The sequence below is a fragment of the Eurosta solidaginis genome, chromosome 5 (genome assembly GCF_040869045.1).
Source record: "Eurosta solidaginis isolate ZX-2024a chromosome 5, ASM4086904v1, whole genome shotgun sequence".
In the NCBI taxonomy this organism is placed as follows: domain Eukaryota; kingdom Metazoa; phylum Arthropoda; class Insecta; order Diptera; family Tephritidae; genus Eurosta; species Eurosta solidaginis.
In genome coordinates this window covers 188598319-188612244 of record NC_090323.1, presented here as the reverse complement: position 1 = coordinate 188612244, position 13926 = coordinate 188598319, and the positions used below count along the sequence as shown (strand labels likewise).

Here is a 13926-nt window from a genome sequence, read left to right as displayed (position 1 = left end):
GTAGCCGTGCCTGAAGTTCGAGTTTAACGCCGCTTGTATTCAATCCACGGCTCTCCAACTCCTTCTTCAGTTGCTGGATCTTCAATTCACTGAACTTTGCCATGTCCTTGTTGTCCTCTGGAATTTATTCAACAATTCCTCTTCTGACACCAATTGTAACGAATTTACTTGCAAATCCTCTTATTTGTCCTTCTGCTAAGTTCGAATCACAAAACTGTTGAATAAATAACTCCAATATTGAATTATGGAAAAATGGCATTTATTAAAGTACTTCACAATAACACTTATACTTTGCAACTAGCTAGCTTAACAACCAAACTGATTGATAGCTCAAATGAAACTCTTCTATAGCACGACAGATTGCGTGCTTAATCAAAACTGCTCGATAGCTCAAATCAAACTGAATTCCAGCGCATCTACATTTGCTGCCTTTTATACTCTCTGATTTCAACGTTCGCATGTTCTAGGCGCTTCCATTTCTAGAATGTACTAGTGGTCCATGAGTTCTCAAATAACTCAGCTGTAACTACAATTGCACGATTTTATAGCTTCTCTCATTGCATACTTTCAGGGGTATCTCAGATATGCATGTAGTTGTGCCTTGCTTCTCAGCTGCTCGTATACGTACATGGTACATATGTATAGACGCAATTATTGTTTCGTTTATGTAGATACATAATGATTGATCTATGGATGTGCATGATATCACTGTTTAGCATCGGCTTAGAGATAGCCGCACCCCTTAGTTTTGCTAATATTCGTAACAATATTTTGTTGCATTTTGACCGCATTTTTTTAAATTAGGTCCCATTGTGCAAAATATGATAGATTGATAGGGAATTGTACAACATATACTAACTACGTACGTTTATTTAAACAATCAAGCAATCTATTTTCAAAACATATCAGAACTGACCTCGGTATAACATCACAATAATGAAATGATCTATAATGTGATAAGATTTATTAATATATAAATATTTAGTCACATATTCTCATACGTACATATAAACGTGAATATAAGTAAAATGCTATTAAGTAATTTCTGCTGGTCGAGAAATCAACTTAATTTGCAGATAAATACATACTTCAATATGACGGTTTATTAAGTGTTTCAATGACATTCCAGATAAAACGCTAGGAATTCTTTTTAACATCTAACCAATTATTATTATACCCAACAGTTTATCATGCATTCTAACACACACACACACACATACTCGTACACCTGGCGCTTAATGATTAGTTATATTTATGGCTTGGGTTTTTTCCTGCACAAAATTGTCTAAATTGGCATGTCAAGTCTTTGTTAGTTCATCTTGTTTTTACGATATTTTTTTATTGTTATTTCAGTGATGCCACGAGCTCGACATCTGCCAATTGTCAACAAAATGTTATGGATAATACAGAACTTGCTGAAATTGTTGCTGAAAATCGCATTAAGATGGTTATAAATGAAGAAAAGTTTGTAGTCTTTTTTTGTTTAATATTTTCAAAATTATTTTAGTACATACTGAGTTCCTGGTCTTTTTTTGTTATATTTGTTACTAACTCATTCGGCATTAGTTTCTGATTTGGGCTGTCAATTCAAGTATTACATAGGCTGTGTTTTATTCATTTTTATTTCCCCACTTCTAACTTTTAGCCCTTCAGTTTGGTAATGACGTGTTACTTAAATGAGCTCTTTGTAGTAAATACAAATGGTTTCTCCTTTTTTAACAAAGAACTATGCATGCAGCCCCTATCGTTGTATAATTCCTAGATGTTTTTTAATATAATTTTATTTCATACTAAATTTGTCTTGTTTCACTTTATTTTTTATTTAATTTTATTTAAATGTATTTTATTTCATCTCACTTTATTTTTATAATTTTTTTTAATCTTTTTAAATATATCTTTTTTTTCTTTCTATTTAATTTATTTAACTTAATTTAATTTTATTTTTCTTTTATATTATTTTATTGCGCTGTATTTTTTTATATTTTATTTTTATTTTCTTACATTTAATTTTTCTGCTATTTGTTCAATTCATTTTTTTCTACTTTTATAAATTTAATTTTATTTTACTTTGCTTATTCCGCTTCATACTATTTTAATGTATTCTATTTATTAGCCTTAATTTATTTTATTTTATTTAATTTTTCTCTATATAATTATTTTTTTTTTTTACCTCATTTTATTTAATTTATTTTTTTATTCTATTTCACTGTATTTTAATGTATTCTATTTTAGATTATTTAGTTTCAATTTATTTTATTTTCTTTCATTTTCTTTTACTATATTTAATGATTTTTTAGTTTTTATTAATCTCTATTTTTTTATTTTATTTTATTAGATTATTTGTTGCCATTATTTGCGTTTTATTTTATTTTAATTTGTTGCATTGCATTGTTGTATTTCATTTTATTTCACTGGGTTGAATTTTATTTCTTTTCTTTTTTTGTTAGATTTTATTTTATTCCATTCAAAAAAGATTTTTTTTTTTTCAGCTAAATAAATAAAAAAAAATGTTGTCTTTAGCTTTAACATTAAAGTCCGTGTATTTAGAATATAATATGAAAAATGTTATATTAAAAACTCAAGCGCATGCGTCGGCTTTTCTTTGCCATTTCATCTAAAACTTCATCAACGGTAACAATTTGATCACGGTGTGTGATGCACAGCCATTCAATTGATTTTCACTCATCGTGTTTCTAAAATAGTTTTTAATCAGCGTAAGAGTTGAAAAACATCTCTCGTTCGTTGCCGTTGTTACTGAAAGCGCACACATGATTTTCAACAACATATGAACATTAGCAAAAGCCACAGTTTCGCATTCCTGTAATATTAATCATAGATAAATTGATAAAAAAAAAACCGAAGTACCTCCTTCAGGAATAAGTAGAATTCATGCTTTTTGAGTCTATGCATGAGATCTAACGTATACGTATATAAAATTCAAAAGAAAGAAACTGATCGAATAGAAAAAAATTTAATTTTAAAAAGTCATATCTACACGGAAAAACCACTAATGTGTTTCACATTTTAAAATGTGAAAAACACATTATTTTTTCAGTTATCAAATAATTTGAGTTTTACATTTTTGAAGTGTGTTTTTGATATGAAAAAAATGTAGATATTACATTATAATAATGTGTTTTCCACATGGAAAATAATGTCAAATTTGCATTATATTTCAAAAGGAAATGTGTACTTCGAAAAAATGCTGTAAATTCAACATTATTTAATGTGGAGAATAAAATCAAAGCACGAGAATTAGTATCGTTTAGTTCGGCAAACAAACAGAACCGTAAGCAATGTTTATATGTATGTTTATATGTAGCTTGTCGCCGTTACATAAGGGCAGAAGAATCATGCAAATATTCAGACGCATGGAGTTTTCATATTTGCCTTTTCATTCCGATGAATGTAATCGCGGTTGAGGCAAACGAGCAAACGCCTGAATTGATTATATTCACGCATGCAATAAGTTGGTTGATTTTAAATCAATGTCGATTATGTTCGTTTAAGCAAGTTGGATCATTGAACACGATCATGTTGCCGAATGTAATCGAACGTTGTTGTGTTCGATTTTTGCTGTTCTCTGATATATGTATATGTAGATGGTCGTTAGGCAAATTTACAAGGAAGCTTCTTTATGAAATTATAGTAAAAGTTAACATGTACATTTGTATATTTAATAAATTGCAGAATTATTATGAAACAGAATATGATTAAAATATAAGTGTTCACTTCGTACATACATATGCTTGCATATCAAAAATATAATATCACCAACAAAGTAAATACGTAGCAGAATTATAAAGAAATTTATCAACATAGACATAAAAACATCAAATATTTGAATTCTAACGACCTAAAAAATCAAATGTTCCTGAGGCAAGGGGGGTCAGTCATCAGACCGATTGTAAATCTTCAAATGACAAACATTTCAAAAAAATGCATTTCAAATATATTATATATTTTTTTTCTTTTTTTGGTAAATAAGAATTATTCGATTAGTCAGATTAGCATACTTGTTTGTTGAAACAATTGATTATCATTAATCGACAAGTTGTTTGCATTTGATAAGTTACAGATTCGACTACTCAAATAATTTTATTTTTTTATTTTTAAAGAGTTCTGTGATTCGTAAAAACGTTGTGGAGTTATTGTTAGCATCCTCGAACTAGAATTTCCATGCTAGCTACGTTCCCAGAAGCTCATTTCGCATTTTATTTTTAATGACAAAAAAGTTGGATTTATTTCAATGCAAAAGTTCCTTCTCGATAATCGATTAGTCGATAATAATCGCTTATTAACAAGAGCCCTAGTAAAAACTAAAGATTTCTAAAATTAAGAAAAAAAAACATTTTCGTTTATATTTACAGTTCACGTGCATAAATACCTCTCTCCCTTCCTCTACCGCCGTTCATTTTCCTCTCGCTATCACAATGCTTCTTCTTCTTCCCTTGTTATGTTCCTGCTTTTGCCTATACATATCAAAGGCATCGCACAATAAATAAAAGTTTCTAGAACAGGCCAATTCTTGATCCGATTTCAAGCGAATCCCAAGTATTAACCTAGTCCAAATGGTACGTATCTACCAAACTTCCAACGAGTCGCATAATATGTAAATTTTCTTAGAAAGATAGTCCACTTCGCGTAAAGAAAAGTATTTCAAATATTTACCTTTTGGGAAGGCTGCCTAAATTTCATATTTGAAGCAAATCGCACCATAAGTACGAGTTTTTAGAAAAGAAGAGAATAGTGCACTTTAAGAGCAGAAAAGTTCTCTTGTGAGAGAGACACCCCTCTACCAAATTTCAAGCAAATCTTACCATACAAAGTTTTATTTAGTCCACTTTGCAGAAAACGACTACTGAAAAATTATGAAAAGGAAATAAGGTATATAATTATAAAATTTCATCCAAAGCGAACTATTAGTTCCGGAACAGTAGGAATAGCGATTTGTTCCGAAAAAATGTGATTTTAATGGATTTGACTATATGTGAGGTGTAATCTTATATTTTAAAATAATCTTACTATGCGAATTAATATCCACAAAGTGCCAGCAATAGGTTGACAAAGTTTTATTGCGATCGAATAAATAGTTTGTCAGAATTTTAAGTACATGCAAGTCGACATTCCTTTCATTGATATTAATTTTTGCAGATATTCGGTCCCATGTAAGACTAAAACATGCAATTTTTCGCATGGAATACTAACAGGTTTAGTAATTCGCGTGAAAAACTAGCATATTTCGCTTTTTCGCGCCGGAAACTAAGACAATTGAATCACGCTGCCTTCCACGCAAACATACGAAATGCTCTGTTCTTCCATGGGAATTTGAAACGTACTAACTTTCGTTGGGAGCGCCAAAAGCCTTAGTCTCAAGGAAATCAATTTTATGGCAATACCAGGAAGTCCTCTCATCTTCTCTATGACTTCGATGACTATTGCTTATGAGCACAGACTTTATCTGGTTAACAGGGCCAAATTACCAGCGCTACATTCATTAACTTAACACACACAAATTTCATTGAACACATTGACTTAAGTGAGGCTACCAACACATTCATTGAGTTGATCCTGCATGGTATCAACACCAAACAAAAAACAAAAAGTCAGTACCTGGCTTTGAACTGAGTTTATTCGGTAGGTGTAGGAAGTGTGCTCCCTAGTATTTCCAGTTTCCTTTCAAAGGCAATGAAAAGCTGATTGATTATTAAGCAATTGGCCGGCTGTTTGTGTGACTCCATAATAGTTGCAGAGCTTTAAAGAAGCGCACTTGAAAAACCTACAGAGACGTTCAAGCACCACGCTTAGGACTATCATGATATGACTTCTTATGATGTTAGACCATCCTATCATACGTTAAATAAGTAGTATAATCTCGACTTGAGAAAATTTTTAGAAAACTGCACTAGTAATCGAGTCGAAAATGATAAGAGAACTCGCAAACTCAATTCTAGTTAATTATTGAGCTCAAGGCCGCAAGGATAAATAAAACACCATATATTTTATGGTATTGTGACGAATATTAGTGACACTAAGTGATACTCCCATCACTAATCTGATACTAAGTAAATAAAGCCACAACAACAATGAAGCTAGCTGCTACACTTGTATGTACGTAAACGAATAAATCATTATGTCTACACATATGTACATACACGCAGCAGAGAAGAGATGCACAAAGACATGCAGATATCTTATCTGAGATGCTCCCAAAAGTATGCAATTTTAATTGTGGAAGTGTCGCTAACATATACACGCATATGAGAAGCTATATACGTGCATCTGTAGTTATAATTATATGGCGGTAACTAAGTAAATTCTGGAAGCGCCTAGAAGATGCCACGAGGTAATCACAGAGTATAAAAGCTCCATCGGCAGAGGCGCTAGAGGCAGTTTCAGTTAAGCAATCTACCTGTCGGGCAATAGATCAGTTTCATTTAGGCTATCAGTCAGTTTTGTTATTAAGCAAGCTAGTTGCAAAGTATAAGCGTTATTGTGAAGTACTTTAATAAAGGCCATTTTTCCATTATTCAATATTGGAGTTATTTATTCAACAGTTTAGCGATACGAACGTTAGCAGAAGATTGTAAATAAGGGGAATTGCAGTAAATTCGTTACAGTATTAAGTATAATTTATATAATTGGTCGATATTTCGGTTTCAATCTGAAACCATCCTCAGGAGCAAATGAATATACTTGATCGTCGATCAAATTATACTACCACAAAATATATTTTGTTTTCGTATGGGTTAACTGGGGATTGCCCGTATTGCTTTTAAATGTACGAAAACATTTATTTCAAGCAATTTTTAGTTTTATAATTTATTTAATAATTTGGTAAAAATTTAAACAACGTGACACCAGGACGGACAATGCGACAGCTGTTTCGATTATACCTTGTAAATCTCTTCAAAGCCTTTTCTCCCGGGAGTGGGAGTCGAACCCGCACAACTACGATAGTTGAAGTGGTTACAAACGCATTCAGCTACGTCATGCCTTAGTTGTTGTAAAGTTTTTCCCAATTGCCTTCTTTTGCATATATTCTTCTACACATCACATACTTCGTAAGTAATTATGTGTTGAAGTTATGCATGTTGGTAAGGCGGTTTCAGAGAAACTTGGTATATGAGAACCAGATAGAACAAAAATAGCAACAATACCAAATTTCTCTGAAACCGCCTTACAAACATGCATAACTTCAACACATAATTACCTAAAATTTTTTTTAAATAATTTTTTTTTTTCAAGTTTTTAGTCTTTATCTCCCTATACAACCTTCACCCCAGTTATTCCAGAGAGAGAGGATTGGGGAAGAGGAATTATCTGGGGCATGGGACCGGTTAACTTGTTCCCGGATGGGTCAAAGCTGGATGGAAAGGTTGGTGGGGGGGGGGGGGGGGGTCTTTTGTCAAGAGCTAAATTTAAGCCGCAAGTTTAAGTTGGCTGATCACTGCAGTGTATTCCAAGCGGAAATTGCTGCGATTAAGGATGCGGTGGATGGAATGCTATCTAGTGCTGCCACGGTTAGGGAATTTAATATCTACTCTGATAGCCAAGCGGCTATCAAGGCCTTGAGCTCAACTACAGTGCGATCGAGGGTGGTCTGGGAGTGCCTGACCTCGCTTGCGATTGCATCGAATTATTTTACAATTAAGATTATCTGGGTCCCGGGCCATAGTGATATCCCGGGTAACTCTCAAGCGGATCTCTTAGCCCGCATCGGTACAATTGAACCGGATGGAGATGGCTGTAGGGATTTCGGGATGCCGCTGGCCACCTGTGGATTGCTCCTCCATAGCTGGGCCTCGAATCAGCTCAGCAAACGTTGGGCGGATACCACGTCTTGCAGGGTAGCAAGATCTTTCTGGCCAAAAGTGGATGGCAGGAGGTCTGCTGAAATAATTGGGTTCACTAAGGCTCACCTATCAATGGTCATTGGGGTTTTGACATTCGGAGCTTTATCGTTGCTACCCAACGATTCTCTAAGTAGCTAGATCTAAGTCACCGTTATTTTTGGTGTATGTGGTATCACAACGGACCTTCGCGTTGTTCAAGTAAGCTATCCTTATCAGGGCAGCTACCACCTAACCTATCCTATCCTATCCTAGTCTTTATTTAATTCCCTATTATTTCTCATTCTGTTTAGTTCATTTAGTGCCTCATTGTTACAAGGAATCTTTCCTGACAATTTTTTACAATCTACGTCCTTAATACATAATCCTTCCAAATATTTTATTCGACTCTGTGCCACGTATGCTTGTCCCTCCTCGAACTCCAAAGTATTTTGATGTCACATCTACAGCACTGTATATCTTATTTGTTCCAAATATGAGCCAAATCAGACCACAAATACGAATTTTTTAATATCTCGATTCTTGCGCCACCTGGCGGCGATTTTTTCTCACTTTCTATTCATGTATGTATTATGTGTTCCGAATATGAGCCAAATCGGACCACAATTACGATTTTTTGAAATATTTCGATCCATGCGCCACCTATTGGAATTGTTTCTTATTATTGCATTGTCATCGGGTTCTGAACTATATTCCAAGTTTGAAGCTTGTAGCTTATCGGGAAGTTGCAGTAATTTTAATTACAAAATTCGTGTCGGCCGGCGGGCTGGCCTGTCATGTCAAGTTAAATAAAACCGTTTAAAAAAGCATAGCACTACCATGTGCCCTAAGCTTTAAATTCGATTCATACGAAAGTGCCTGAATTTCACATGAAAGCGCAAAGAAAAAGAACTTCCATATGAAGCCAAGGCACATCGGTATGATATTCAAATTTTCACAAATTGACAACAAAAAAATTTTCAAAAATATTGTAGCACTGAGAAAATTTAATTTATTCATTAAAGGGACCATCAAAATTCTTTAAACCTTTAAAATAATTTGTTTTTGTTTTTTTTTTCAATTTAAAAAAGTTACAGTGTATATATAATTTTGTATATGTATTGTATTCGCAAATTTTTGAGCAGCCCTGCACATTAGGATCCCATTAGAGAAATACGTTAGATTTCGATTGGAGAACTATGGTTTATCTCGTTTTGATAATTAGGTCCCGTTTTATTTGTGAACGCCATGTTTGCACAATGTTTCTTGAATCATCCTCTAACATTAGAGATTCAAGAACAAGTGTAGTTAAGTAATCGTCTTCTAATCTTCATCTAACTGCAGTGTTTGTTGGGATACATAATAAAGCAGGTATATAAAGAAGAGCAATGAAATTGAGAAATTGAACAAACAGTTTCTGTTAAATTCCCAAGAACCTTGGTATAAGGGGGCATCTACGAATAGATTTGGCAAACGAAAACTCAGCCGTTTGAACCAGAAGAGCAAAATCTTAGGCGATAAATGCACGTTGACCTCGTTCTCAGAACACAATACCCGAAACTTGAGTTATAGGAAAACAACTATGCATGTCACTATGGCTGTGACATCAGTTCCGTGTGTGCTGAAGTAGAGATCTTAAACAAGTCAATTGAAAGTAGATTTAAAATCTTAAAATACTTTGAAAATTAGATTGCACCAAATTGCGTCATGTTGTTTGCCACAACGGGCACCGGATCGCGACAGAACCGAATTGTTTTAGTATTTGACATTGCACATCATTAGTAGCTAGTTTGTACTATATCAAAAACACGTATGCAATTAAATTGATAAGAAAACAATTTGTTTTTGTGATAGTGAATTTTCTAAAACATCAAAACATGTTCTGCTAAAGATGAAATCATAGGTTTCTTATGGTAATGACTGGGGGAAAAAATTATTATTTGTTTATTGAGGTATTTTTAAAGTTGGGTTATAAATACAAAGTAAATGTACTACATAAATTTGTTGTTGAAAATGTTTACTTGCGCCATTACATCACACCTTCACCATTGCATCGAAATTTCATTGCGACAATGTTTTGTTCTCATCAAACTAAGACTACGAGTAGTAAATTAAGGTTAATTTGCTTATTTCTTGTTTTACATTTAAAATATACACAAATGACATACTTAAATATATTAATTTTGCTACTTTCCCTCTTCTCTTTCCAGTTACTCCTATGAGCTAATTAAAGAGATCGCTGATTTCTTTTTGGAACGCACCAGCATACGGCCCAAGATCGGCATCATTTGTGGTTCGGGTCTCAACTCATTAGCCGATAACATTACCGACGCAGAAGCATTCGAATACGAGAGTATACCAAATTTTCCCGTGTCCACAGTGGAGGGTCATGTTGGTCGTATGATTTTTGGTTATTTCGAAGATATGCCTGTGGTGGCAATGCAAGGACGTTTTCACTATTATGAAGGCTATCCATTGGCTAAATGTTCAATGCCTGTGCGTGTCATGAAATTAGTTGGTATTAAATATTTATTTGCTACAAATGCTGCTGGTGGTTTAAATCCCAAATATAAAGTTGGTGATATTATGATTGTACGTGATCATATAAATATTATGGGTTTTGCTGGTAATTCACCGTTACAAGGACCGAATGATCCACGTTTTGGACCACGCTTTCCACCCATGACCAATGCATACGATCGTCATTTGGTACGTAAGGCGCGTAAAGTGGTACGTGATATGGGCATAGAGAATGATGTGCACGAAGGTGTTTATACGTGTTTGGGTGGTCCAAATTATGAGACGGTAGCCGAATTGAAAATGTTACGTATTATGGGCGTGGATGCTGTGGGTATGTCGACGGTGCACGAAGTTATTACAGCGCGTCATTGTGATTTGACAGTATTCGCTTTTAGTTTAATAACAAATAAATGTGCTACCGATTATGATAGCAGCGAAGAGGATGCGAATCATGAGGAGGTCGTTATGGTGGGCAAATCACGTCAAGCGATTTGTGGTGAATTAATGTGTCGTATGATACGTGAACTTGCGGCGGAAGCGCAGGAGAAAAATGGCACGAAATGAATGAGAGAATAACATTAGAAATATAAGGAAAATTATTGATAGTTATTTGTTAATAGTTTGTAAGAGTTCTTTGTTTGTAATATAAGCAATGAATTGTAGCTATATAGTATGCTGGCTGAGTATAATACCTAAGGCTTGGTTTTTATTAGGTCAAAATGAGTGAAATCAAAAACTGCCTCAAACAGACTCGCTGCTCAGTTGGGGTCAAAAGTGTTTCCATTATGTCACATTACTGACACGAAGTCGATAAAGCAGTGCGTGGTCAAAACCCAAACTAAAATTTAGTGTTGTTCTATTTGACAACTCATTCCATTATTTTCCGTTGTTTCACACGCTTTGGTATTATTTATTGATGTGACGCCTGTTTGCAAACGAAAATAAATTGCCAACATATTAGCAAATGAACTTTGACTGTCAAATTTGCTATACCATTGGGCAGTTGTCCTTTACAACAATCATTTATATGACCGAGTTTGTGGTCTAATTTGACATAGTGAAACCAAGCATAATTTTGTTTTAAAGCACCTAAAAGAAGCAACGAAAATTTTTTTAATTTGAAAAAAAAAAAAAAAAACTACAAATAAAAAACTAAAACAAAACTTAGAACTCGATTAGTCAGGTATAGATTTAATTCTTTCTTTCCTTTCTTGTGTCATTTAATTTCTTTAAATATTTAAAAAAAATCGACCAATGTAAAAGAGCGAATTAATTGGTAAGAACGTTTTCTGTTATAATTGGAATTGATTAAAAAATTGAATAATCTTTGGAATAAAATATAAAATTTGACCTTAATTTTCGGTAAGTTACAAAAATTAAAAAAAGACTCTTCCATTATTTAACTTATAAAAGTAAAAGCTTTTCTTCAGTGAAAATTAAAACAAAATAAATTAAAAAAAAATATCATAGAACTTGTTTAGAAAAAGTTTCCTTAAGCTGCATTTACATTGCTCATTTGTTCAACCAATTTCTTGTGAATTCGTAAAATGACCAGTGCGAATGGATTGCATTTTTTGATCAACTTGTTTCTGAAGCAAGCAAATATTTTGGCTAAATATAAAATTTAAAATTTAATACACATCTATTTTTTAGTAAAAAAAAATATAAAAAAATTGACAAAAAACAAAGTATAAAACTTGCTTTTTAATTATTTTTAATAAAAAAAGTAAGACTTACTTTTTCAATAAATTTTTATTTTGTATATACATATGCCCTTAAACTTTATATGAAATTTTTGCGCACAAAAGCAGTACTGCTAAATTTCAGTATATTTTATATTCAGTTGCAACTGAAATGTGTTGAAATGTGCCCGTCCATTTTATCTCTACTTTGTTCTCCACTTCTATGACCGATACTCTCTGTGTAGCGATTCATCGCCACCAAAGCTGAAGCGGCCAAAGTTGCTGGGTTAAACTCTATTCAACTTAAACTGTTGTTTAAACTCGGACTGAAAAACCGGGCATAAGTGATGATAAGCGTTTTTTATACCAGCGAATGCAGTTGTATATACATGTAAAAAACCACGGCTATTAAGAGACATTTAATGAAACATATATGTATTAATTTAAATAAACAAACAAAAGAGATTTTCTTTCATAGTTTTCAAATACTTAAATGAAATAAATGGTAAGTAAAGCTTTCTACATTAAAGCGGCTATTGAGATCAATGTCTCAAACAAAATAAAAAATCTGTCTTTGTTCTAAGTGAAATGATTTAATTAAAGATGCTGAAACTGGTTTGTCGTTGAAGTAAAGTTTACAAGGTACGACAGAAAATCGTTCCCATATACATTATTGTCTCGAGTATTTCCGGGGTATTATGTTGGCGGATCTCATTCTGTCTAGCAATCTGCCGAATCACTATAAAAAGCAAAGTGGGCCGGCTTTAAAGTATTGACAGGTAATCTTTTTGCTGTCCTCCCAGCATCGCTTTATTCCCGCTGAAAGAATTCGAGAAATCCGGTCATATTTTCCAATCTTGGCGAGAGAGCGTGACCTTGTGAGACCGCAAGATGTTTACGACCGGTTAATCAAGGACATAAATCCAGACAGCTTACGGATAAACACAAGCAGATGATATAGAAGAAAATCTAAAGAGCTGTAACTTCTACGTCGGTGCTAATATGCTATGGTCCGTAAAGTTCCGCTCAAAACCGACAAAGCACTATGGCATAATAACCTTCGATTTTGGCGAAAATTCCAGAATTGAAGGCCAACAGACGCGCATATATACACAGTGCTTCTTTCAATACCATCAACGCCGAAGAGGTTGAACAAGCCATCAAACTTGCTAAACCATGCCGAACCTTGGCAATGAGGGATCAAGTTACCTTGCGCTCGTCTTCAACTTGTCTCTGTCCACTTTCGGCATCTGGCATCCGATCAGGACCTATGTTTGGAAGAGCGTGGAGAGAAACGAAATGCTGAGCAAAGTGTCTATTGAATACTCAGAAACCTGGGCATCCTAAGGAACATTTTGAGTCCAATTTATACAGTAAATTTACAAGGCCCAAGTGATATCACGAATATTCGCATTAGCAGCTGACGAGCTTGCGCACTACATTAACCATTCCCTTCAACGATGATAGGAGCTGCCATCAAGAGAGTAGGAAAGAAATGATAGCCGACTTCTCTGCGCGTATTCAGCCCTAGAAAATATCAGACATTCAGCATATAACCGTAACATCCGTGATCGTAAGACTCGTCACGTAGAAAAAAAGGGGTTTCGGGTTATAAAATAGACGATCGTACTACTTGATTCGTATTCGGCATTGTAATATTTGTGAACAAGTAACTAACGTAATCGCTGATTGACAACGATTTCGATAGAGTGCCTGCCATTAATTTCTGACCAGAAGGATTTCACTACCTTACGAAAGGAAGTATCTGCCCATCGATTTCTTAGCTAACCGAGGTTCTCTATAAACCAAATAACCGGTACACAGCCTCATCTGGTTAGCTTCCCAATCCAATCTTGAGGGGATGAAGGTGCTGAAAGTCCCACAGAAGGCAG

At 34.0% G+C, this 13926-nt stretch overlaps 1 protein-coding gene across 2 annotated transcripts in view; it reads left to right on the top strand.

Moving 5' to 3' along the window:
* LOC137251898 (purine nucleoside phosphorylase-like) overlaps positions 1 to 12048 on the top strand; it is a 68486-nt gene extending 56438 nt beyond the window's left edge. The window contains exons 2-3 of one of the 2 annotated variants that reach the window (XM_067786875.1): positions 1354 to 1464; positions 10043 to 12048. In XM_067786875.1, coding sequence (XP_067642976.1) covers positions 1354 to 1464; positions 10043 to 10916 — 985 coding nt within the window. In that variant the 3' untranslated portion in view covers positions 10917 to 12048. The remainder of the gene's footprint in view (positions 1 to 1353; positions 1465 to 10042) is intronic. The other variant, XM_067786876.1, reaches the window with a different exon arrangement.
* The last annotated feature ends 1878 nt before the right edge of the window (positions 12049 to 13926 follow it).